Source organism: Echinops telfairi, unplaced genomic scaffold (genome assembly GCF_000313985.2).
Source record: "Echinops telfairi isolate 266 unplaced genomic scaffold, ASM31398v2 ScPeMD7_18;HRSCAF=68, whole genome shotgun sequence".
Lineage (NCBI taxonomy): Eukaryota > Metazoa > Chordata > Mammalia > Afrosoricida > Tenrecidae > Echinops > Echinops telfairi.
In genome coordinates, this window is record NW_022103915.1 from 46866686 (window position 1) to 46893485 (window position 26800).

General features: G+C 44.8%; 1 protein-coding gene across 3 annotated transcripts in view; it reads right to left on the reverse strand.

The window, feature by feature from the left end:
* DAAM1 (dishevelled associated activator of morphogenesis 1) overlaps positions 1-26800 on the reverse strand; it is a 201688-nt gene that overhangs the window by 48093 nt on the left and 126795 nt on the right. For all 3 annotated transcript variants that reach the window (XM_004698617.2, XM_004698618.3, XM_045287755.1), the window contains exons 4-14: positions 17809-17880; positions 9854-9948; positions 7400-7733; positions 6743-6853; positions 6521-6624; positions 5112-5178; positions 4762-4879; positions 4202-4340; positions 3872-3930; positions 1041-1228; positions 245-505 (exon numbers count right to left, since the gene is read on the reverse strand). In XM_004698617.2, the coding sequence (XP_004698674.1) occupies positions 245-505; positions 1041-1228; positions 3872-3930; positions 4202-4340; positions 4762-4879; positions 5112-5178; positions 6521-6624; positions 6743-6853; positions 7400-7733; positions 9854-9948; positions 17809-17880 (1548 nt within the window). The remainder of the gene's footprint in view (positions 1-244; positions 506-1040; positions 1229-3871; positions 3931-4201; positions 4341-4761; positions 4880-5111; positions 5179-6520; positions 6625-6742; positions 6854-7399; positions 7734-9853; positions 9949-17808; positions 17881-26800) is intronic.

Below are 26800 nucleotides of genomic sequence, written 5' to 3' on the forward strand. Positions count from 1 at the left end.
CAGATACTCAAAGTGAGCTGTTTGGGTAAACCATGAGTCACTGCGCCAGAAGCCGTGTCACGCAGGGATCTGAGCGGGTGAGGCCCCTGATGCCATATATGGGAAGACAGAGTCATCCGATGACAAGGACCATTCTCCTCTACGGCGAGGAACACCATGAGCTGCGTGCGTGCGTGCGTGCGTGCGTGCGTGCGCGCGAGCGTGCATGTGTTCTACTAGGGGAGAAACTGAACAAGCGACTCACCTCTGGCAACTTAGACCAGTTGAAGGATTTCAGGGCATTCGCGGGCTGAGGAATGTTCTTCTTCTTCAGTGCCAGACCCAGAGGCGCCCCAGGAGGTGGCAGGATCCCTCCTAGAGGAGGGGGTCCTGGGGGAGGCGGTGGGCCCCCTGGGGGGAGGGGTGGTGGTGGAGGAGGAAGGACAGCCCCCGACACGGATGCAGGAAAGGGCCCCCCTGGGGCTCCAGGCGAGGGTCCACCTGGGGTGGAAGCACAGACGGCCCTCTGCAGAGGCAGAAAGAAAACAGGAGGCGGTCAGTGCAAGGAAGAACTTTGTTTCCCATTCTGAGAGACTGCCACTTGGCCTAAAATGTGGGTTACAGAGAAATTCACACTTCTGAAAACATGAGTTTCTGGGAAACGCTTCGGGTAAGTGGACTTTGGGGGGCCTTCATGGATGCTATGACATGACGCCCTTTAAATTTGGGGGCCCAGCATTTATGTTCAAAGCATTCACAGCTCTCTCACTGCCTTCTCTAGCAGTTTGGTGTGGACAGGTCGCGTTGTAAGATGCTCATGTGATTTCTACTGCTCCTGTCAGAAGATCCGTGTGTGAAACGCTCACTGCAAATCCCCTCGGCCGCCTAACTACGCGGTCACAAGTCCCGTGACCCTTGTGATCGACCACACGACACATTTCAGATCCTGCTCCCCCCACCCTGTGAGCAGCTATCCCTGGGAGGATGAGGGGCTTCAGGGCAGCGAGGTGTGGGCGGCTGCTGTGATGCGAAGGCCGCCCTGGGCGGGCCCTGGTGCTCACCCTGCTGAGCTCCTGGAGCTGGGCCGTGAGGTCGGCCACTTGCTGCTTGACTTGCTTGTGCTCCGTGGTCTCCTTTTCAAGCTTCTCTTTCATCTTGTTCAGGGTCTGCATCATCTCCTCCTTCTCCTGGGTCTTGGCGTCACACTCCCGCTCCTTCTTTTCCAGCTTCTGCTGCAGCTCATTGTGCTCTGAGCACAGATGGGGGACAGGGGACAATCGGCTGTGAGAACAGAACCCTCAATGCCAAAGGAAACTGGACGGCTGGGGGGTGGCGGGGAGGGGGAGGGCGTGGTGGCTCCACATGAGGTGAATGCCATCTCCTTTCTCTAGCAAGGGGCTCGACTTTCTGGCTAAAAGGTGCTCATGCTTTGGGGGGGCCAGGAACGGGGAGCGGGAGGGGGAAGGTTTCAGGCAAATCATTTACTAATTGCATTTTGGAAAGAGTTGAAGAGAGCCATAGTTTAAAAAAGAAAGACAGACAGAAAGTGAGGGCTGGCTTGGGCAACTGTATGCCCAGGAGAATGGTGCCTGTGTGGAATTTCATCCACAATCGCGCCATAGACATGGTCGCCCCTTTCACACATTGCAAATGGGGGATGAGAGAAGTCCAGCTCTTGCGGGGTTTGCTGGCTCGAGTGGGACTCACAGAATGTCTGCCGAGCAGGATCCCTCGCTGTGAGGAAGAGCTGCTGCCAGCCCCAGTGTTTGTCCCCAAACAGTCATCTCCCCACCCCCCGCCCCCCAGGGTTACTTGGACTTGAAGCATTTTATGCCTCAGGCAAACAACTGTTATGCTTGTGAAGAGAGTGTTCAGTATCTGACACGTCAAGGCAGTGGTTTGGGTGGAGCAGGGGGATCGCGGTCATTGGGGAAGAAAATGACCCTCCGGCTGTCTGCCGTTTGACTGGCTTCCCTGGGCGCTGCTATTAGGGAATAGGGTTCCAATTCAACAGAGCATGTATTCACACTGTCAATAAATATGTGCTTGCCGATTCCAGCCGTGACAGGAAATGCCGAGCTTTGGAAAACAGAACGACTAAAGTTTAAGCTGAAGATTTTTACTTCAAATACTTGGCCCCAGTTCCTATTCTTTTTATATCAATAAACCCACTGGAGACATAGTCCGCTGGGGCAGAGCTATACGAACTGGTTTCCATTACTGAACTTGACCCCACATTCAAACCCTTTCCTTCTCTGTCTCTTTCTCTTCCCCCTCAAAATCAGAGGGTGCAGAGAGGGGCTCAAACTGCTAAATGCCTTGGATCGTATTTTCAACCTGGATATTGACTGAGAAAGCCACCAACGCACTTCTGTTTACTCAGACTTCTTCAGAGGGTCATGTAGAAATCACTTCGCTATATCCCATGTCATTTCTCTTTGACCATTTTGAAAACGGAGACCTTGCTTCTGTGGCCAGCATTAGCCTTTGGTAAACCTGGCTGTGCCTCAGAATCACCTGAGGAGTTTAGGTGTTTGGGGGACCCCCAGGTCCCACTCCACAGGGCAGGGCAGAACTTCCCAGTCTGTGGTTGCAAATGCTACTTGGAAGATCCTGTTACATTGCCAAGTTTGGTGACCTCCAGCTTAAAGGACTCGTCCCACAAATAACATCCGTTTACCAAGCATTTTCTGAGTTCTTACTATTCACTGGACGGACGAATGGACCCCAGTGCTTATGCTCTAAGAATTAAGACTCAACTGCATGCCCGAGTGCTCACGCTCTGCCTGGAAATGTATTGCTAAGAGATCCGCTCATCAGCAAGTGCCTCTTTGGTATAACAGCTCTTTGCCTAATTTTGAGTCAGTGCTTTGCCTGGAATTGGTTTGTGCAAATGCTTGGGCAGACTTCACCGATGTGGCAGCAATCTGAGCTCATAGGAGGCACCACAATCTGACAGGGCCTCCCACTGACACTTGTCTGCTGCCGGTGGCAGCTCTGCGTTTCTGCTCAGTGGAAAAGGACAAATGTGGGGAGAGTAAAAGAAGTGCTTAAACTTTTCTCGGCACCTCTTCCCAGCACACTGAACATGGGTGAGAACTGGTGTATTTCACTGGCTGCGCCTGCAAAACTTGGACAAGGAAAAGGAAGTCAGTTAACCAGCATGGTCAGAGCACAGGGGCTGAGGTCAAGTATGGCCATTTTCATAAAAGGGCCAGCTTAACTTGCTGGTATTTGGAAGGGAGAGGGAACGTTGTGTCCATTGCTGTGAGTGGCTGGTGCAGCAAAGGGCACACGGGTCCCATCTGTCATCTGATGCTGAGCAAGAACATCAGAGATAGGTGTGATCAGACCAGCTAATGTTTCATAACACAAATATCTGCAAAGGTCAGTAATTTTTCCTCTCGATTTCTGTTTACAACTGGTGGCAAACAAAGGGCAGGTGGAGAGTCAGGCTGCTGAAAACACACTTCCGGAGCTTCTCTTGTGGAGGATCACGATGCTGCCTAGTACCCAGTGCCCCTGACGGATCTTACTAACACCCAGTGTGGTTTACAGAGCAGTGATGACTCAGGGAGAGGGTTGGCGGGATTAGTAGGTAAGAGCATTTAAATGAAATGAATACGGAATAACATGCTTTTCAAAAGACTGTGCATGGCTCTGATAAAAGGATGTTTCTGGAAATCGGCATGACAACCAGAATAGCTTGCTTTCAGACAAGCCAGCACAGACTGTCCTGAAGACATCTTTAGAAAAACAAAGAAGAGAAAAGCTGTTGGATGCACCAACGTCAAGAAGAATCATTAATGCAAATTTCCGAAGCATGCAAAAAGCAGGACATGCGGGACCACCCGAGGGCAGGGCCTCCTTCTGCTCAGGCCCCCTCGCTTACCTTTTCTCATTTTTTCTGCTTGCTCTTTCCACTGCTTGACTTCATTTTCATTAACCAACCTGTACAACAGTTAAAAGAGTAGTCACTACAAAGATTAAAAAGGCCCACTGTCAAGTGCAGAGGTTCCCCGGTTCTCCACAGAACAGAACTGTGCTGCGGAGAAGATCCTGAGCCAGCTTGAAAGCAGTTTCAGTCCAGATGTGACTTAGATGTGTTATGCACGACTCAGGTTTGAACTCTAGAACGTGTCAGTTTTCCCAACTGCTCTTTTTAAATACGGCAAAATGAAAGCCTTACATCTCACAGGGAGCAAAGGAAGGAGAAACTTACATTCGTACAACATTCTTAATGTTAAAGTTTTCCAAAGGCGTGGAGTCGGGGTCTTGCCCTTTGTCGTTCTGGATAACTATTTGCTGTATAATTCTGTCGAGTAGTAGCCAGTACTGAACAGTGTTTCCACTTCTCTTATCTGAAAAAGAAAGTGATGGTGGAAAAGGATGAAGACATTTCAAAACAAGGATTCGTCTTTGGCTAGAGGGCTCACCCTTCCGAGGCACAGAACCAGAGAGCGCGTTACTGTGCTGGCACCAGGGCTTCCTGAGTTCTGACACCCGCTCATCATTAATTTACTGGGTGGAGGAGGACACTCTACCCCTTTCTAAATGTGTTGCAAGGCATGTATTTCTTTTGGATATTGAAGTAAATCACGAATCATTTTACTTGGAGATTTTCACAAGAAGCTGTGTGCTGACACGCATGGCGCTGTCACAGAACTCTGGCTTGGGATCCCTGGTCCGCACCCAGTCGACACAGCACTGTTCAGAAAGCAGGGCTCTTTGGACGTTGCCCAAACTTCCAAGCACACACGTGCAAACCACGAGCGCACTCACAAGGCATCTGGAGGCAGTGGTGTAGGATGGACATGAAGTGAGGGTAGGCTTCACTGTGCGTCAGCCGCTTCCGGGTCAGCTCAAACATCTGAGTCGCACTCTTTGTGTCGATGTGAACCTGTCTCACATGGAAAAGAAATCTCGGTCAAACATACAAGTTTCTCGATGCCCGCGGGGTGAGCAAATCCAAGGCAAACAGAAACTAATCCTGCCACTCAGGGAGCAGAACAGGGCTTTGATTCGGCTCCTGGGTTAACCCTGGTCCATGACAACTCTGTAAGACACATTACAAGGGGATGATAACCCTGGGAGCTGAGGAGTCCAATCAGAATAATTGTAAGCATACGTACCAGTTCAAATCTTTTGGCAAATTCTAGTTCGTCTTCATTTCGGAGCATTTCAAAAAAGTCTAAGTGCCTAAAAGATAATCAAAGAAAAGTTATTAAAGCTAGAACATGCTACAAAGACAGCAGATAGGAATCTGGACATTTATACAAGAGGGCTTCAAAAAGTGTGTGTGTGTGTGGGGGCTGGGAATGGCACTAAAAGATGATGGAAGTTTTCCATGACCTTTTTGAAGCCCCCTCATGCTAAAACTTCCTTACTTCTCAGTGATATCTCTAAAAGAAATACAACAAGATTTTATTGTCTTAACTGTGCTTTTTAAGGAAAAAGGCCATCAAGGAAATGAGATTTGAAAACCTCCCATGCCTAGCACATACTATCTATTACTGCAACCAAGCCAATTCTGGTTCTCAGTGACTCTATATCCACAGGGTTTCTCTCCAAGGCTGAAAATCTCTCCAACAGCCTCCTCTGTCTCCCAAGGAGCATCTGGTGACTCTGAGCATAGAGTTGGTAGCTCAACACTGACCCCACTGTGCCATCAGGATACCTCAGCATATGCTCAACATCTACTCAATTGATAAATGACACACTCGAGTGTCAACACAATGAGGTCAAGACTCTAGTCATGGCTCCCTTTGTGGAAAAAACAAAAACAAGCCCATATGCCATATGACTGACTAGCCACTGGATTAAAAGATCATAAAAAAATTTGTATCCCATTTGTTTATTCATTCAAATATTGATTGAGCCCCTCCTATGTGTTCTTCTACGAAGAGAGGGATATCCGAGTAAATGGAGTAGAGGATGCTGGGAAGTGAGGTGTGTGGCGTGCACACGTTTGGAAAAGGCCTCTTTGCCAGGAATAAGGGAAAGAGTCATTTTTACACGACTGTGGGATCTATGAGGAAATAACACATGCAAAGGCAAAGGCAAGGGTATGCTTGGCATGTTCACTGAATGCCAAGGACAAGCGCACGCACCAGTGTGCAACTGAGAAAGGGGAGTGGTAGACAGAGAGGTCTGAGAGGTAGTGGGACACTTTAGAAAATAGTAAAGTTATTATAAACAAGAGCAATTCAACAGAAAGATGAAAACATGCATGCCAAGTAATTCTACAGATTTTACAGCCAATTTCACAGCAGTCATTATCTGCATCATCACTATTACTATTTTTTAAGGCTCAGAAAATTTGAGTCACTTGGCCAGGATACATAGCAAGTAAGAGCCAGGTGTAGGATGTGGATTAGGCTTCATGCTAAAACCCATGGCAAGTTCTCTATACAAAGTCCTACTTCCTTTATCGAGACTATGGAAACTGAACTAACAGGACACAAGAAAGTCATGGGCTGGGATTTGGTGACATATGCACGACCCAACACAGAAAAGCCTGAGCTTTCTTAGTCTGACTTACCTGTCTAATGTAGAGTTTTCATGTTCTCTTAATTTATCTATTATAGGCTGAATTCCTAACATCAGAAATTCATAACGAAGATGAAGTCTAAAGTCCAAACTTTCCTGAAAACAAAAGGAAGGCAAAATATACATTTGTGATGTTTAGATTATTAAGTACCACTTTGGAAAATTATGAGGTACCAATGGATTTTATTTTTAATGGCAGTACAGAGGTGCTTACCACTCCTGCGCCTTGGCTTAGCACTGCATTGATGAAAGACATGATGGCAGTCTTGAGGCTCACTTCATCTCGATACCGCCCAGTACTTTTATCCAAGTCATTCATCAACGTCTAACAAGGAGAGGGATATCAACACAAAGGACAGAACCATTACTAACTGGATACTCATTACTTTTTCTATACTCACAAATTCATTTTTAGACCCGTGTTTAGCCAGAATCACATTGATCCAGAGAAAGCCATTAGTTTTTCCTAATGATTAGTCCTAAACACTCTACATTCAAAATGTAGCTATCATATATGTGTTCATGTATACATACGTACAAAGGACAGAAGGCTGTGCTTCATTGACTCTACTTGATTCGTATAGTTGAGTAACAACACAGTGACACCTCCCTGTTGAAAATGATCCTACATCGACTAGACCAACCTAGAATTTTTTTGTTTAAGAAAAAAATTTCACTTAATAGAATGGAAGGATGTGGGCTCTAAAATAGGAAGTAAGACAAAAGGCCAGACCAATCAGCTATAGAAAACGTACATTCTACTCTCTGGGCTGGACCCGAAGAGGAAGGAAATGCGGAAAGTCATAGTGTGGGGGATCACAGCAGGGGGGAACCTCAGGCTTCTTGGGGAGAAATTCGAGGGCACACCCACCTGGAAGCGGGTCCTTTCGCTGGCATACTTTTGGTAGTGCAGCATGGCCTGCAGAACCTTCTTGTGGCCCCCGGGAACCAGGCACACGGCGCCCAAGATTTCCAGCACAGCCACCTTTGTTTTAATGTTCTCTGTGCTCAGACTCTGAGCAATTACATTAATACTCTCAGAATGAGCCAACACATGAGCCCGGCCTTGAGAGTTGTTCATTAGGGCCTTTATACAGCCGATTAGAGAGGTATGTATCCGGGACTCCGAGGTCTCATAGTCCATGGTCTTCAGGAAGTTGAGAATGCACGACAGGCCGTCCAAGTCGATGAATCTTGTTACAAACCTGTTGAGACATCAGACTGAAATCCTTCTGGAATTTCGTAATATCCCAAAATGGAAAAATTGGGGGTGAGTCCCTGAAGAACTAAAAGGCTTTTGCTGTAAAGTTTTCTCAGTTCCCTGGCTTGTTCTTGGCATACAATATTTATACACAGTCAGGAGAAAAATCGCCATTTGACAGCAATAGATCTCATCTGGTACCAAGAACCAATGAGCTGGCCACGTGGACCACAGAAAATCAGGAGTAAGAGCACATTCAGAACACCTTTGCTATCTTGGATTAAAGTCATCTGTTGATTCTGCTATTGTACCATCCCATCTATATGTGCTGGCTACTGAAAGTCAAAGACTATCTGTAAACTCCAGGACACTGCTCGTCAAAGAAAAGAAATGATCATCTATTGTATGGATTGTGAGAAGAGTTGTATGAGCCCCTAATAAAACGATTATATATTTAAAAAAAGTTAAAAATCAATCTTTGTACAAAGAAACTTTGTACAAAAATGTTATCTTGCTTATAGGCGATTTTACAGGTATTGATACAAGTTAAAGCTGATCAAAATGTGTACTTAAAAAAAAAAAAAAGAAATCATCACCTATATCCTTAACTGTGTTGGTAGCAAGTTTTGTATGATGCCACATGGAATCCAACAATATAAGAGCAATACTTCATTAGTGAAATAACTTTTATCAATATTTATTAAAATACTCAGTCTAAAATCAATGAGGAGAATTCGCAATGTATATTTGCATGTTGCAGCCACTGAGAAGGTCAGAATGCATGTAACCTGTTTATTCAACTACTCTCGAATTTTCCAAACTTGTTTGGCTTTGGGCACCCGTGAACATCCGTCAATCTGAGGGAAACACAGAACAAGTTGGGATAAACTAAAAGACCCTGGGGTCATGCAGTAACATTGCACTTTTGATGGGCCAGCAGAATTTTGTCAGTCTATATTTTATAGTCAAATCAAGGAAAGGAATCATTATTTTCTATCATTTCACCCCGTCATTTGGCCTAGAGCTAGCCGCACTGGTTAAACCAATTGGCGTCCTTTACAGCACCTGTGCTAGTGAACTGTACCTTTAAGCAGCCCAAGAAACCACCAAAAATCTTGAGGCATTAGTAGAAAATGAAGGTGTGGGAGGTACACTGTCATAACGGATTCACCGTTGCCACAAAGTCTGCTCCTTTTAAAAATAAAAACCTGGGCTCTGATTCTCTCTCTCTCTCTCTCTCTCTCTCTCTCTCACACACACACACACACACACACACACACACACACACACACGGCACTCCCTTAAAGTGCACTATCCAGTGGCTTTCAGTTCATCTACTGCTGTCTGTACCCACGACCACACTTTCTCACTTGAGAACATTTTCATCACCACCTAAAGACCTCAACCCTCTACCTCCTTCCCCTTGGCAACACTAACTCATTTTTGGTCTCTGGGTTGGCCTGTTCTGGGGATTTTCCATAACGGAATCAGGCAGTAGGTGATCTTTCCTGACCGGTTTCTGAGGCAGCTCATCCGTGTTGTAGCACGCATGAGTACTTCATTCCTTTCCGCGGCTGACTGTATGGATCCATCACGTTTGGTTTCTCTGTTTATCAGCTCTCGGACATTTTTCACTTTGGGGCTATTTTGGATATAACAACTTGTGTACAAATAATGTGTGTACACATGATGACTTCTCTTGGGTATCTATGCATAAAATTCCTGCGTCATAGGATAACTCTATGTTTAACAATGTAAGAAACTGCGCAGTTGGTGTTCCAAAGTGGCTGCAGCATTTTACATCTTGACCACCAACGAATGAAAGAGGGCTTTGAATGCTAACATCTTCACCAACACATTACTGTCTTTTTAATTACAGTCATCTTACCGGTATCTACACCTCTTCTTCTGAAAGAAAATAAATTTATTGGATGTTCAGTGGTTAAACTCTCTCACTCATGGCTCACTTGCATGTTTTAAGTTACAGACTTCCTAGACGACCGGGCCGGGGCCGTGTGAGGTACACTGCCCACCCACCAGAGACGAAGTGTGCGAAGGGAGAGGGGAGGAGGGAGAAGGGAGAGCAGGGAGACTCTCGGTCCGCGCTCTGGGGAAAAGAAGTACCTCATGGGTTTTGTCCGGAGTGCCGTCTTCAAACTCTCTATGGTCTTACTTCTCTCTTCTTCCTCTTCCTTCTCTAAAGCCAGAAGAGACTTTCTCTATGGAGAGAAAACTCAAATTACTTTCACAAATTCCAGATTTTTTGTTTGTTTTGGTAAAATTAAAACAAACCTACAATGTATAGATATATCTTTGATTCAAATAAGCAATGAAGACATCTATGACTAAGACTGTAAGTCAAAATGCAGAGTAGCAGACACCACGAATCCCACAAACTCATCGTCCATTTTAAAGTAAAGCTTTAAGGAAACCCTTAGAAGTCTTCATGAGCAGAGACGCTACCCACATGTCTGTATAAGTGGTCTACAACTACACTCTGGTGTAGTGGATTCTACGACTAGACTTGTAGTTGAAAACATCATCCTGTTGATTACAGTCAATAGCACTATAAAACAGGGGAGCAGGCAGCACCTGGCCCCCCTCTCTCCCCCATCTTTTAGCTGAAAGTATGACCCGGACCAAGAGGTTGTTACACTGAATTATTTTTTTAAGGGGAATAATTAAACTGGACCTGATGTGAAGATGAAGTCTAGAATCCATCAAACTTAGAAATGATTTGGAAGTCGGGATGTGTGTGTGCGCGCATGCACCTGAACATACATGTATGTGAGTACGGGTGCATCATCTCACCCAAGGATCTGCCAGGGCAGTGCCCCTCAAGTGTGCATACTGACAGAATGGCAGGAGCACCCTGCTACAGTGCAGGTGCTGATGCTGCATGTCTGGTGTGCGGACTGAGAGACTGCATTTTGGACACGCTTCCAGGCCAAGTGGATGCTGTAGGTCTTACAAGCTTTACTTTGAAGAGCCAGGCTCCTAGTAAGCAGATCTAATGTGATAGATTTAATCTAAGAGCACAATGTATTTAATAAAAGCATAAAGACTAGTAAGGTTTAGATCAACCACACCTACTGCTTGAGTCAATTCCAACTCATAGTGGCGCCTCTGTAGAGTTTCCAAAATGACACCTCTTTACTGAAGCAGACAGCCTCATCTTTCCCATGGAGCGGTTGGTTGGCTGCTGACCTTGTGGATAGCAGCCCAACAGCACCATTGGGGCTCCTTAGCAAGGCTAAGAGATGTGTTCTACTCCTCTTCCTCCCATGATAATCTCTACATTAAAACTCTCCTCTGTCTATGCTCTCAGGAGCCTCCACCCAAGAGCTACCAGATCCTTCCCTTCATCGTACTCTCACCACATGCTTCTTGACTTTCAATCGTATTGCCTGTGAAGGAATCAGATAAAAGATTTGGCTGGGAAACAGGCTGGGTTGATCTATTTTAAAAGGTTCTTTTGGTACTTATTATCTTTGATCAACAGTATCAGTATTACAACTAAGCCTGCATGTGGCTTCACTGAGAGGAGAAGGAGGGTAGAACCCGAAGCACACCACCCATCAGTGTCATTTATGACAACTGACATGAAAATCGTGGGCTCTCTGTTCAACACTTAATTGTCTCTGCTAACGCTGTCTTGTTGCTAGTGATGGGTCTGGACAGCTGTCACCCGAGGACGGTGGTGGAAGAAGCTGCATGCAGAAATAGTCAGTCAATTCCACCCCGGCCGCGTGAGACCCATCCACTGGGAAACCCAGCAGAGTAGAGCTAATCTCCTGTGGCATCACTGAACTAGTTTAGAATCTCAAGGAATCACTTTGAAGCTGCAATTCACAACCAAATCTTTTATGAATACCATCACTTGTTCCTAGGCTTAATTACACAAACCTAGCCAAAATTTAAGGATATCCTAGCGGCACAGTGATATAAACACTCAACTGATCAATGAAGGGCTGGTGGTTTCCACACACCAGCTGCTCTCGCCACTGGAGAAAGGTGTGGCTGTCTGCTTCTGTAAAAGTTACACCCTTGGAAACCCAATGGGAAGGTCTATTCTGTCTTGTGAGAGGGCTACAGAAGCTGATGGAAACTTCCATGATCTTTTAATGTGTTTCCCCCACCAACTTGTCGAAGGCCGCTCGTGTCAGGTCACTAAGGGTTGGGATAGACCCAATGGTCTTCAATTTGGAACCAAGTCCTTAGAACTGCACGCATTTCTAATGGTGGGTCACTAACAGCTGGTAAGGACATCTATATTTATTCTCTACACAATCTTGATGAGGATAGATTGTCTGAATAAAGGCATTCTACATTAAGCCTCTCCCTAGCAGAGTTGAGAGATTTATGAAATGTCAAAGAAAATTAAAGTACAATTTCCTTTCCTAATATTAGAATGGAACATTACCTTTCTCTGAAAACAGGAGAGACTATAACCCTTTTTTTTTGGTATGCGATTCACAATTAGATTTGGATCTAAGATTGAATTTTTTTATATTAAGAAAATCAAGGCTAGATGGGTCAACCTGACATCCTAAGATGACTTCAAAATAATGTATATGAACTCTCAAGTTTTCAAACTTCAGTATTAGCAGGAAGGCTTAGCTTGCACTGTTTAGCAATAAGGGGATATGCTTGCATTGCTGATGATGACTCACCAGGCAAGATATCTAGTGTGCACCTTGGCACTGAGGGTCAGAGAAAAGGGCAAAGCCCCGCAGCGAGATAGACTGACGGACGCAGCAGCTTCAACAGTGGACTGAGACGCAGCGAGTGAGAATGGTGCAGGGCTGAGCAGGGGTGACGTGGCACTTGGAGCTGCCTCGGGCTGGAGGGACTCATGCAATGGCACTGACTAACCGCCGCCACCCTGGCTTTTGCTGCTCTCGGCCCTGACAAAGGAGTTTCTGGGAAGTACAAGGGACCACTCACTGCGAGGCTGGAGGTTGAAGGCCATTCAGAGGCCCCCTACAAGACAGGCCTGGAGATCTGCGGTTGAAACTTCAGCCAGCAAAAACCCTCTGGGTCAGTGTGAAGCCCACGGCCCACATATAGTCACCGGGAGTTGAGATGGAATTTGACGGAAATGGATTTGCACTTATGCAAGCAGTGGGCAAACGACAGAGCACACTCGGCCAGGGGACCTCCGGTCAAAGATGAAGGAGACACGAGGGCACGTGGGGCTATGCCCAGAGCAGGCACATGAGTCGGCCGGGGTGAACTCTGGAACCAAGTCCTGCTTTAAACATGGCCTTGTGGAGGGAGAAATAAGCCGGAGCACTAAGTACACTGCCGTCCCCGTCACATCCCTCTTGCTAGGGACCACGGAGTAGCTGCATACAAAGCAAGCCCAGGTCCTTCTCAAACCTGCTAGACGGCACTCTTTTATTAGACCATTTCTTTCACTCTCTGAAAGCCCACAGATCACTCAGGGGCCCTTTAAAGAACAAAGCGTTCTTGTTCTGAGGCTTACACAAAGTAACTGAACTTGTTCCACAAATGGCTTCCCAGACCAGTAAGTGCTGCGGTTCTCAACCAGGATCAGTTACCACACTCCTGAGGCTTTAAAGAAAACACATGGTTGCCCAAACCTCAGAACCTTGGTAGACCAGGGCGGGGGTGAGGGGGTGGAGGGATGGGGTTACCGGGTACCTTTTACAAACCCTTGGGTTTTAACAACTGTGTTAGTAATAGCACACGGAAAGGGGATGATAGGAGGTGGGAGAACCAGAATTCAAACCTACCAACAGACTTTAAACCTCGAGCGAGGTCACTTTTGTGGTTCAGATTCCTGATCTATATAAATAGCACAATACCCACATTGGTGGGTAAAGTGGAGAGGGGCATCAAAAAAGAGGAAGACCCTTGATGAGATGGGGCTCAAACATCATACCGTATATACTTCAATATAAGCTGACCCGAATACCAGCCGAGGCAGCTAATTTTACCACAAAAAACGGCATTAAAAACATGCTGAAAAACTCGGCTTATACCCGAGTCTATGCAGTACCAATGGTGAGGATGGCGCAGAACTGGGCATTGTTTCCTTCTGTGGTATATAGGGTCCCTGTGACTTGATGGCATCTAACAACAGCAGAGCACTGGATGCTTAGAAGGATTAAAACCCACATGTAAAGTGCCTGCTATTCGGCTGTCACATGACGTACATTCAGTAAGCAGTGGTCGCACTAAAGCTGCAGACAATGGGGGATAACCTGGTGCACAATGGATGGCGGCCCTTCAACAACTCCCCTAGAGCCTGGGATTTATAGGAACTGTATGCTTGCTCTACCAGGCCCTAGGACCCAATCCCTCACAGTATTGTGTTGCTTTACATTCAACTACACAGTTTTTGTTTTCTCTACAGGGATTAACCAGAACTACAGGAGGAGGAGGAGAAACCCTGGTGATCCTGTGGGTTATGCTTGGGGATTTTAACAAGGTTGGTGGTTCAAACCCACTAGGAATTCCAAGGGAGAAAGAGAAGGCTGCCTGGTCCCTTAAGAGATTTACAGTCTATACACATAGGGTTGCCAAGAGGTGCACAGGGGCCCTGGTGGCATGGCGGCTATGCGTTGGGCTAAGATCTGCAAGGTCTGCAGCTCAGAAACACCAGCTGCTCTGAAACTCAGGGGCAGTTATACCTGTCCTATAGGGTCACTATGAGTCAGAATTGGCTCGATGGCAGTGAATTCGAAGAGGAGCCATCATGGGCTAGTGGGCCATGCACTGGGTGCTAACCATGAGGCCAGGAGTTTGAATCCACTTGACACTCCATGGGAGAAAGATGAAGAAAGTTATAGTCTCAGACAGCCGAAGGGCAGTTCTCCTCTGTGCTGAGGGCCGTTAAGAGTCGGCATTGACTCCATGGCAGTAGGCAGGCAGTAGCAGAAAGGGGAAGTGGCAGCAAATATGGCAGAAAACGCACCACAGTGTTTCCGGTCTGGTCAGGCCTCCTTACGGGCTGCAGGAGTTTGGAGGCCGCGTCAGTTCATGGGCTGCTGTTGCCTTTGAATGAAGCGGACACAATCTGGAGCTTTAGGAAACCGTGTTACGTGTTTAAACAGCAAAGCACACTCAAGGCACTGACAAGGCAGTCCCCAGGAGATGCTCTTAGGGAAGGACTCTGGATTAAGACCCAAGCTGCAGACAATGAAAGAAGACAACAAAGCATTGCCCAGGGGAAGCGGGACGATGGAGAAGGAAGCGCGCCATGTACTGGCACATCACAGATGCCCCAGCACAGGACTAAGCCAGGTCTACTCCAGACAAGGCAAGAAGGGCAGGTCCCTGATAGACAAATGCATCTAACTGTCCTCAGATGGAAAAATCCACAGTGCTTTGTTCTCCATTGATGGAAGGGAACTCACTAACCGAAGAAGCAACTTCTCTTGTTAGACTTCAGACAATGCTGACTTAATTAGAACGAAAGTCAGCCAGCCTGGCAGTTCTTTTTTTTTTTTTTTAATTTAAAACATTTTTTTCTTTTTTAAACCCTTCACAGCCAACAGGGAGAATTCAGAAAATAGCCTTCAGTGCAGGCAGTGTAACAAGCTCTAAAATGATGAGTGGTTAGATGGACCCACAGAAAATTCCTGATGGTCAAGCCAAATTTCACATTCTGTTAGCATCTTCCTACAAACGCTGAGGTCACCCTTTTCTCATCTTTGGCAATGTGCAGGCAGGCTGCCTCGCAGGAAGATTTGATGAGTGCTCTCTGTTCCTTACTGATCTGCTTTTTAGCTGAGAAGCCCTCAGGGAAAACACGTAGTTTCTTTGAGAATTTATACAGCCTTGTTCACATTCACCAGGCTGTTTATTATTCACTGTAGGACAGCAGGAGGTGTACTTTCAGAGAAAAATGCTAGAAAAGAGGAAGTGACTAAACTTCAAGGTCCCTGAAATTTCACAAAAATAGGAATGGCTTTGCCGCAGCAGCAAAATCCTGGACCATCTGAAATGTTTGCTTTTAAGTGATAAGCACACTAATCTTCCATGAGGACTTTGGGGAAGGCAGGGAATAGAGAGAGAGAAAGGTATAATGGATGCTGTCATCCACTTGGATATTTATTTTATGCTCAGAGTTGACTCTAATGGGTTGACTATTAAAATTGTGAGTGTTGCCTGTTGAGGCAGTCTGCATGCCAATGTGGGCTGCCTCCAATTCTTATCAGCCACAACATCCCATAAAGCTACTACGGCTTAACGGCTGATGATCTGTTTTCAACCTCATCCTTTAGCTGTGATCAACAGGTGCCTGTTGTCAAGTTGCTTGTAATGTAGACAATGTTATCAGAGTTCATACGGTTTAGACACGGGGAATATATTTTAATCAATTAATGAACCAAAAATCCTAATGTCTAATCCCCTTACAGAAGGGTCACAAGGAAGAGACAAGTCAGTCAGGGTGCAGTATAGCACCAATGAAACATACAACTTTCCTCTAGTTCTTTAATGCTCCCCTCCCCACTATCATGACCCCAATTCTACCTTACAAATCTGGCTAGACCAGAGAATGTACTCTGGTACAGATAAGAGTTGGAAACAGGGAATCCAGGGCAGACAAACCCCTCAGGACCAATGATGAGAGTAGCCATACCAGGACGGTGAGGGACAGGTGGGGGGAGATAGGAGGAACTGATCACAATGATCTACCTATCACCCCCTCCCATGGGGATGGACAACAGAAAAGTGGGTGAAGGGAGACATCGATCCATGTAAGACATGAAAATATAATAATTTATAAATTATCAGGGGTTTATGAGGGAGGGAGGTGGAGAGGGAGGGGGAAAAATGGAGAAGCTGATACCAAGGGCTCAAGTAGAAAGAAAATGTTTTGAAAAGGATGCTGCCAACAAATGTACAAATGTGCTTGACACAATGGATGGATGGATGGATTGTGATAAGTTGTACGAGCGCCCAATAAAATGATTTTTTTTAAAGGAATAGAAATACCATATGTAAAAACAAATCCGAATGTCCAATATTTCCCAAGGACACCTCAGAGCCATTATTTTCATTATCATTCCTTTTCATTAAACCCGCCACTCCATGAGCACCTGGTTATGTTCATGTGTAAACGAGCACCTTATTGCTGTTGTCAGGTGCCAACAAGTCGGTTCTGACTGATAGGGCCCCATGTACGACAGAATGAAACACTGCCTGGTCCTACGCCGCCCTTGTGGTAGTTACATAATCTGGTGTCACTTTGAAAGGATTACAAGTGAAGGGGTGGAGTCTGGCCTGTCAATCAAGATATAACCAATGAGGCTTCTGTGTGGGCCTGGCCTGATCCTGAGAATTATGAGAACTCCTGGATTTCCTCCTTGGAGTCAGGAGACTCTCTCTCTGCTGCTTACTCCCTGAGAGATGCTCTTCTGACAAGACACTTGGTGCTATGCCCTGGGAGCTGGAGAAGCCACATGGACATACCCTGATACAACCAGGTCTCTGGAGCTGGAGAAGCCACGTAGAGACCCCTGCCAGTGCTGAGATGATTACCACCACTGGATCTACCAGACTTCCAACCCACTGGCCTGTGACCCTCCTGCATTCAGCATCATTGCATGTATTTCGTGAGTCTGAAGAGGACTTTAGGACCACCATAGTGTCCAGCAAAAGCAAGAACCAGGAACTGGCAAGTCCCCAGGCAGGAGGAGAATGGGGGGAGATGGTGCTGGAACAGTTGAATTATACTACATTGACATGGTATTAACTTTTGGAACACTGCTGCCAGGCCAGAGCGCCAAATGATCGGCAGGCAAGAGCAATTGCAAGTTGAAAGTTGAACACAGGCCAGATTTAAGATTACATTTCCTCTTATAACATTAAACTCACTTATATTTTAGTGTGTGCTGATTTTATTTAAGACATACTGGAAAAAGCATTTTGCCAAGGACCACTTCTGCCCTCTGTCTTCCCCCTGTGCTGAGAGCTGCAAATCGAGTTTGGAAAAGCAATGCCAGTGGGTTGTTCTTACACAAAACGAGTTTATTGTGCAACTGTGTGTTCTGCACTAGACTGGCATTTTAAACTGTGTGTCAAAGAACATAAGGTATACCTACAGCAGCCATGGAGTTCAGCTGATCGATGTAGAATTCAGGCCAACTTGTAGCTCCCTTGTTTTCTTCTTGGTCCTAAAAGGAAAAGAAATGAGTTATATACCACAAGATACACAAATACAACAAGCATAAGCACAGCTGACTTCCAGAGCATCTCCACGATGGCCTACAAAAACCACCAGAAGACGCTGTGATCGGAGAAACTTGTTTTGAACTGTTGGCTTTAAGGCATCGGGATGTCCATTTGACTAGAGTGGTCTTTCTGATCCATTTTCTTGGGGCATGTTTAAGAAGTAAGTTAGGTGTGACAAAGGGGATAATTTCTGGTCATGGGCCAAAGGCAGTTTAAATGGGAGCTCGCCACACCATGTTGTAAAGGTACTGAAACGAAAACACTTTAGTCCTAAACCCACCTTTTAAACCATGAACGTTTGCGAGTTTACATATAAAATGCAGTGAGCTGAAGAGGGAAAGAATTGAACCTAAGGAATTTGGGAACTGATTCCTAAACCACACCAGCCAGTTTTGCATCTTACAAACCAGGGATATCTGGAACTAGTCTCAGTGCTCCGAGGCTTCTGTGGATGGAAGGCTGTGTTGGCCTGAAGCACACCTCGAAATCCAAGAAGGAGCTGTAGCCTCTGCTCCTCGGGGACTTACACACACGCTTGCAAGCCTATGTGGCTACAAACCATGGGGAGATCCAGACAGACTGGAGGTGACTCGAAAAGGACAACGTCGCTGTTCTCTAGCCTCACACTCAGAAGGCAATGGATACCCCAGCCCAGCCCCGCCCACCCAGCCCAGCCCCGCCCAGCCCAGCCCAGCCCCACCTAGGAGAAGGTGCTACCTCACAATGAAGTACTTACTACTATTTTGTTTTAGCAGATCATTTAGGAGGTGGAAACAGCAAAGTACTCTGCAGAGCAGAGAATTCTAGTCCCTGGCACAGTGGTTTGAGACTGGGCTTTTCATTTCTGTCTTAGATTTCACTTCAAAAAAACCCCACAACGGCCATCAAGCTCAGAAGCAACAAAGCCCACATGGAAGAAGCACACCAGCCTATGCAACCACGAGGTGTCAAAGGGATCAGGTGTAAGGCATCATCAGAACAAAAAATCTTACCATAGTGAATGATGGGGGTAGTGCGGAGTGGAGATCCAAAGCCCATTAGTAAGCCACTGGAGATCCCCTTGCAGAGGGGTCTCGGGGAGGAGATGAGCCAGTCAGGGTGTGATGTAACAACGATGAGAAATACAACTTTCCTCTAGTTCCTAAATGTTTCCTCCCCACTCCCACTACCATGACTCGAATTCGATCTTGCAAGTCTGGCTAGACCAGAGGAGGTACACTGGTACAGATAGAACTGAAAATACAGGGAATCCAGGATGGATGAGCCCTATAGGACCAGTGGTGTGAGTGGCAAAACAGGGAGGGTAAAGGGAGAATGGGTAGGAAAGAGGAAACCGATTACATGGAACTGTGTGTGACCTTCTCCCTGGGGGACAGACAACCGAATAGTGGGTGAAGGGAGACGTCGGACAGGGCAAGATATGACAAAATACCCATTTATAAACTATCAAGGGCTGATGAGGGAGAGGGGAGCGGGGAGGGAGGGGAAAAATGAGGACCTAATGTCGGGGGTTTAAGTGGAGAGAAAATGTTTTGAGAAACGATGTACAAATGTGCTTTACACAATTGATGTGTGTATGGATTGGGATAACAGTTGTATGAGCCCCTAATAAAAGGTTAAAAAACAAAACAAAACCCACAAACAGCACTCTCTTTAAGCAAAGCTCACCAGGTAAGTCTACTGGGATGGAATAATGGAGGCATGACTTTAAGATGATTTTTTTCCCAGTAATCACAAACAGGGCACAAAGTACCTACTGCTGATAAAGGAGCTAGTGCCCTATAAGCTGGGTGACTGATCTGAACTTGGACCGTTGCATGGATTTCATCTGGAGACCGAATGAGCCAGGTGATAGGGACAAAGTGGTGGTTCTGAAGTTAGACTAGGTTACACTTCCGTGGCTTTAAACAAGTTTAGGAAATCTGATGAGTTTTAGAACAGCCCTTAATGACAGTTTAGCAAGTTAATAAAATAGTTAGAATGGTAGTAGAAGTGCTGAACTGTTCTCTCCTCTTAAAATGGGGTGTTAAGTTAGCAAAATCTCAGTTACCATTGCATTGAACCAGCCAAAACTCACAGTGATGTTCAATGGTATTTGAACCTATAAAATAAAATTATGGGTGACAGACATTTCTAGTTCTCAAATAAGGGCAAATTTCCAAAGCTAAAACAAAATCAGGTCCCCTGCCCGTAGCCCCATGAGTGCCTCCTCTAAGCTTAATTGTCGTGGTTACAGAACAGAGATCATTTTAGAGGCTGAAGATCAATATGTAAAGAAACATCTTACCACTTTGGAAAAGTCATGATAATGTCAACACAGTAAGACTAAGCCCAGTTACTGTAGTCAAAATAAGGGGGAGAACTGCACCTTAATTATACATGCTTCAGTGCTAAGAAAATCAAATGAGCTAAGGTATGTGAAAGCAGCCTGTAGATGTACTAACTACTCTCACTGCACGTGGTGGGGAGTGATCCTCCGAGTTCTCCGCTTGGCAATGCAGCCCTGGGCTCCCCTGTGCCACTCCCGGCCTTCTACGGGGATGTGCGCAGTAGCTAAGTGGACACACATCCTTGAAGTAGTTCTGCCCTCCTCCAGGTGGCTGTGAGTCTGTAGTTCTGCAAAGGCATAGGCCAGCGGAAATGAATGCAATTGGCCTGTGGGGATCCCATAAAGAGCACTGAAAGGTGTGTAGGGGGGGAAGGGGGTTAGGGTGGGGTGTGTGTGTGTGTGTGTGTGTGGCTCTCCCTAAACGTCTAGGAAAGAAACTGCTGGCAGAAGTCTAACACATACGGACTTCTATAACTTGTCTTACTCTTTACGCACCAATCTCATTCTATTTATTTGGTATTAGAAAACAGATGGAAAAATACAGAAGAGTCTATCAATGATATTACCGTAGTGGTAACGGAAGCAGCAGAATCTCTAACATCCTACTCCAAGCACTGCGCTCTTCATTTACTCTTTCCCGTGAGTTGGCTGCCTATGTTAGAGAGGGCTCAAACACCACCACCCATGGGGTAGGGACTCTACCCATTTTACGAAGGAGGTCACGCGCACCTAGAGGCTAGGTGAACCACCAGAGGTAATTACTGCTAGAAAGTCCAAGGCAGCGGGAGAGCATTGGGGCACTCTCTTTCCTAAGCAATAGACATTAAGTGCAAAACTGGCTTTCACTCTTAACTACCTCATATAACAGAATTCAAACATGGCTAGGGCCAAACATGAGTTCATCTTTCCCTAAGCCTCTTGCTATTTTTGTTATAAACAACATTTCTGGTAATTATTCCAAGCAAGAATACTAGCTCCATTTTATTCCTTAAAACATATATATATTTTAAATACAGATGGTTGGTACCAAGAGAAAGCTATCCTGTTGATATATAAATTCTAACATCCACATTAAACACTTTTTAATTCTATACACACAATGGAAAATTTCTATTAAAGCCTATTTTTTCTTGAATATGCTACAGCATTACATTTATATACCTATTTGCTGAAGGTTTTGGTTTTATTGAATTGGAATTGTTTGAGCAAGTTTGAATATGTCTGGATTTCAATCTCCAATATTTGTTTCTAAAATCTGTACACACGTTTTAAGCGTCTAAAATCCACTGCCATCCAGACTCCTAGTGACCCCAGGAAGTCGAGCCGAGCTGCTCCATAGGGTTTCTTTCCCAGGCTGTAAACCCTGGTGGAAGCAGACTGTCTCGTGTCTCTCCTGTGCAGAGGTTGGTGGGTTTGAATCATAACCCTACTCTTTACCTACTACACTGCCAGGGCTCCTTCTTCAGAGTCCATATACAGTATACCTCTGGAAGGAAGATGTTGTAGAAAACACATCTACTGTTGTAATTTGATGTTCCGATTTCAAACATCAGTCCATGTACGTGAGGGGGCTTCAAAAGGCTAGTGGAAAATGCCATCCTCTTTCAATCCCATTTTTCGATAGCCTTTTGGGAAGAAGCTATGATGGCGCTGGGGGTTAGATGCTGGGCTGCTAAGGACAAGGTTAGCAGTTCAAAGCTGCCATCTTAAGATGAGGCTTACAGTCTCAGGGATCCTCGCTGGGGTCACTTGAAGTCAGCATCGATAGTAGTGGGCTTTGTGTATAAACTTTTGGAGGCTCCATGTATTAATAATGTATGCTGTTCAGACACAGTTAATTTCCAATGGTGCTTTGTTTGCATGGTAGTTGAAGGAACACTCCCACGTTGTTGTTGTTGTTTTTAATTTTGCTAATACAACATTTCCTTTTCCTTTGTAGGATAAATAAACATCGCTGTCAATAGACAAGAAAAAATGCCTGCTAGTAAAGGGAACAGGTAGAGAAGGGAAAGAGACTTTAAAGGGCAATGACAACTTTATTGTTAGTAGTTATGCCAGGCTTTGATCAGATAAGTCACGGTGCTTGTGCTTAACGTGGCACAATTGCCAAGTGCCAGGCTGCTAAGCCAAAGGCCGTGGTCTGAACCCACCAGCCATTCTGAGGAAGACGCATGTGGCAGTTGGTGTCCATTAAGAGTACAGCTTTGGAAACCCTGTGGGGTGCTTCTACTCTTATTAGGGTCACTGGGTGTAAAAATGCATAACACCCACAGTGTCTGCTCAGTGACTGTGAACAGGTTTCGAATGATCTTCCCCTACCTGCTTTAAATCACAGCACTACATTTATTTTCTTAACATACCACTGCCCATGAGAGTATGTTTTGCATGGCTTCTTAGATTGCAGTCTCTGTGGAGCAAACAGCCATGGCTCCATCACCAATGCCATGCTGACTGTGCTCTGTGTCGTCCATCACCACGTGAGCACATGCACCAGCTATGTGGCTGTTAAGCAGGCAGGGGAAGTAGCGTTGTGACTCAGTTTTAGTGTACTTATCTGTGAAATTGATGCCTACCTCATGGTTCCTGGGAGAATTTAGTAAGTTCCGACTCACAGGGACTGTAAATTGAAGCAGGAACACTGGTGGTTTAGTGGTTATGTATTGGGCTGTGATCTGCATGGTTGGCAGTTCAAAACCACCAGCAGTTCCTTGGAAGAAAGACTGGGTTTTCTACTCCCATAATCAGTTACAGCCTTGGAAACCCATAGGGGTTATAATGAGTCAGCAGTGATTCTCAACAAACCCACAGGGGCTCACTGAGTTAGTATTGGCTCTATGGCAGTGAATTTGGTTTTTTTCTTGGTAGATAGGAGCAACCACTGTCGGGGAAAATTTTGGCAATAATTGTTCAGATTTAAAGTGGACATAGCCTTTGGTTCTCTAAGTCTACTTACAGATTCTTAAGTCTACTGTAAGTCTATGGGAATTGAGCCCATAATTACATGCTCCCATTTGCACAAATCTGTATTACAAAGATAATTAATCAAAGCATGGCTTTTATAAGTAGATAATAAAAAAGAAAACAAAAGATGTAGAGAGGGAAATGATTGAGTAAATTTATCATAGTAAAAGAATGGAGTAGAGCTATTTAATATTATATATTTATAAAAATTTCATTTAAACTTGTGCTTTTATTGACTATGGAAAGGCATTCAACTGTGTGGATCTTACAAACTATGTAGCCACATAAGAATGGGAATTCCAGAATAATTTATTGTGTTCATGTGGGATGAATGGACCAAAAGGTAGTTATTTGAACACAACAAAAGAATACTGCAGTCTTAATTGGACATCCCCTCACATAAGAGTCACAAGGAAGAGACTAGCCAGTCAGGGTGCAGTATAACACTGATGAAACATACAACTTTCCTCTAGTTCCTTAATGCCCCCACCCTCCCCACTATCATGACCCCAATTCTACCTTACAAATCCGGCTAGACCAGAGCATGTACATTGATACAGACGAGAGCCTGCAACATAGGGAATCCAGGACGGATAAACCCCTCAGGGCCAATAATGAGAGTAGTGATACCAGGAGGGTAGGGGGGAAGTGAGGAGAGAAAGGGGGAACCGATCACAATGATGAACATATAACCTCCCCACCCAGGGGAACAAACAACAGAAAAGAGGGTGATGGGTGTAAGACATGAAAAAAAAATTACCAAAAGTTCAGGAGGGAGGGGGCTTTGGGAAGAGAGGGGGAAATGAGGAGCCAATAACAAGGGCTCAAGTAGAAAGAAATTGTTTTGAAAATGATGATGGCAACATATGTACTTGTATTGCTTAACACAGTGGATGTATATGTGGATTGTGATAAGGGCTATACGAGCCCCCAATAAAATGATTTTAAAAAGAATACTGCAGTCTAATATAGACTACAACTCAATGTAAAGAAAACCGGAATCTTCACAAATGGACCAATAGGTAACATCATGATCAATGGAGAAAAGATTGACGTTGTCAATGATTTCATCTTACTTGGATCCACAATCAATGAATGTTCATGGGAGGAGCAGTCAAGAAATAAAAGTACACACTGTAGTGGAAAACTTTGCTGCACAAGATCTCTTTAAAGTGTTGATGAGCAAGGATGTTACTTTGAGGACTAAGGTGTGCTTGAATCAAGCCATGATATTTTTCAATACCCTTACATGCACATGCAAGTTGGACACTGAATATGGAAGATCGACAGAGAAATCAATACATTGGAATTATGGTGCTGGTGAAGTACACTAAGAGCACCATGAGCTGCCAAAAGAACAAACAAATTTGTCTTGGAAGAAGTACAGCGACAATGCTCCTTAGAGGCAAGAATGGCAGGACTTCATCCCATGTTATCCAGAGACCAGTTCTTGGAAAACGGGCATGATGCTTGGAAAAGTAGAAGGGCGTTGAAAAAGAGAAAGACAAGATGGATTGTCAGAGTGGCTGCAAAAATGGACTCAAACGTAACAATTGTGAGGCTGGCATAGGGTGGGGCAGTGTTTTGTTTTGTTGCACACAGGGTTGCTAAGAGTGAGTACTGACTTGACATTGGATAACATTAAAAACAACAGCAACAGCACATTTATAAAAGGCCAAATATACTGTTGAGAGAAAAAATAGTTCCAAAGAATATCATTAGTTCTCATCTGTAGGAAAAATAATGTATGTCCATTTTATATAAATCCATGCACACATTTGTGAAAATATATACAATAAAACTTAACAATGGCTACCTCTGGGTAAACAAACAAACAAAAGCCCCTCAAAACAAACTCACTGCCATCAAGTTGATTCTGACTTAGAGTGACCCTACAGGACAGGGTAGAACTGCACCCATGGATTTGAGGCTGTAGCTCTTTATGGAAGTAGGAAGCCTCATCTTTTTCAAGAGCAGCTTGAGGTTTGGAACTGCTGACCTTGTGATTAGCAGCCCAACACATAAATAACCGCTACATCAAAAGAAGTATTTTACTTACAAACTTCTGTATAATTAAAAGTTTTAGTTTTATCAAGAATGTGCATTCTTTCTGCAATTAAACTAGGAGTAAGTTCTGAAGCATTACCTGCTCTGTTATGACACGTGCTTGCCCTTTTCTGTAGCTCTGTTGAGAAATGAATTGTGTCAAGTGAACCCGATGCATTTGGGTCTCTGTTTTCCACTCCAATGCACATAAACACATACAATAAATTTAAAGCTTTTAACTATTAATTGTCTCTGTCACCAAGCTTTCTTTTTCTAAAACACACCCAAACACTAATACTATTTATGCAGACACAGAAATTATATGCTTTGGACTCTAAGAATTAAGTGCCTGAAGCATGTTGAACATTTCTCTAAACTTCCACAGACATATTTAGGGATTTGTGCGGCAAATGATTTCTTGGTAGCAGCTGAAGTCTTCCATTGATATAAATAGGACTCAAAGCCCAGTTTAAGAACCCAAGTCTCCTAACAAGAATAACTTCTTCTGAGCTCATCACCAGACCAACATTTTAATAGGAGCATCTCTGAAATATACGAGACAAGCACAGGGAGAGTTGTAGTTCAAATCTTCAGCTTAAGATGCTCGTATATCAAGGCCCGAAATAAGTCAATCAATCATAAAGGACATGTTCTGTGGTTGTTCACTAGACAACAAATCACAGGCTAAAGCAACATTTACTTGGTCCAACTGAAGCCATAAATCTCTATGCGCTTTTAGCTAATACTTTCTCAGTTAGTTTTAGGATAATCCTTGTCAGGAAAGACAGACACTCACTGTCTAGTTTGGCTAAAAATTCTCGAGAGCAAATGTACAAGCAGGCTTTCACTTAATGACCTCTTCAAGTTAGGACAAACCACACTTGGAGCCATTTATTTTTTCCCCCTTTAATAGCTCACCCTTAGGAATATGTACTACACACAACGTTACAGCGTGTCATTTGCTGGTGCTATCATCCTCAGATCTTTACTCTCAGATGCGCACTCTTGTAACTTATCGTTCCATGCCTTACCAAATAGATTTGATTTTTAAACCAAATCTGGGGCTCGAGCTGCTTGAAAGCAGTAGTCATGAGATCAAACGACCCATTGCACTGAGTAAATCTGCTGAAGAAGACCTCTTTACTGTGTTGAAAAGCAAGGATGGGACTTTGAGGACGAGGGCTTAGGTGAGCCTGAGCCACAGCATGGTATCTTCGATCACTTAATATGTATGTGAAAGTCAGACATTAAGTAAGGAAGACAGAAGAAAAATCAATGCTTTTGAATTATGGTGTTGGAGAATGGTATTCAAAGTACCATGGACTGCCAAGAGAACAAATAGATCTCTCTGGCAAGAAGTACAGCCAGAATGCTCCTTGGAGGCAAGGGTGGTGAGACTTCGTCTCAAGCCCATTGGACATGCTATCAGAAGAGACCAGTCCTATGGGGGCAGTGCGGAGTGGAGATCCAAAGCCCATTAGTAGGCCACTGGAGATCCCCTTGCAGAGGGGTCTCGGGGAGGAGAT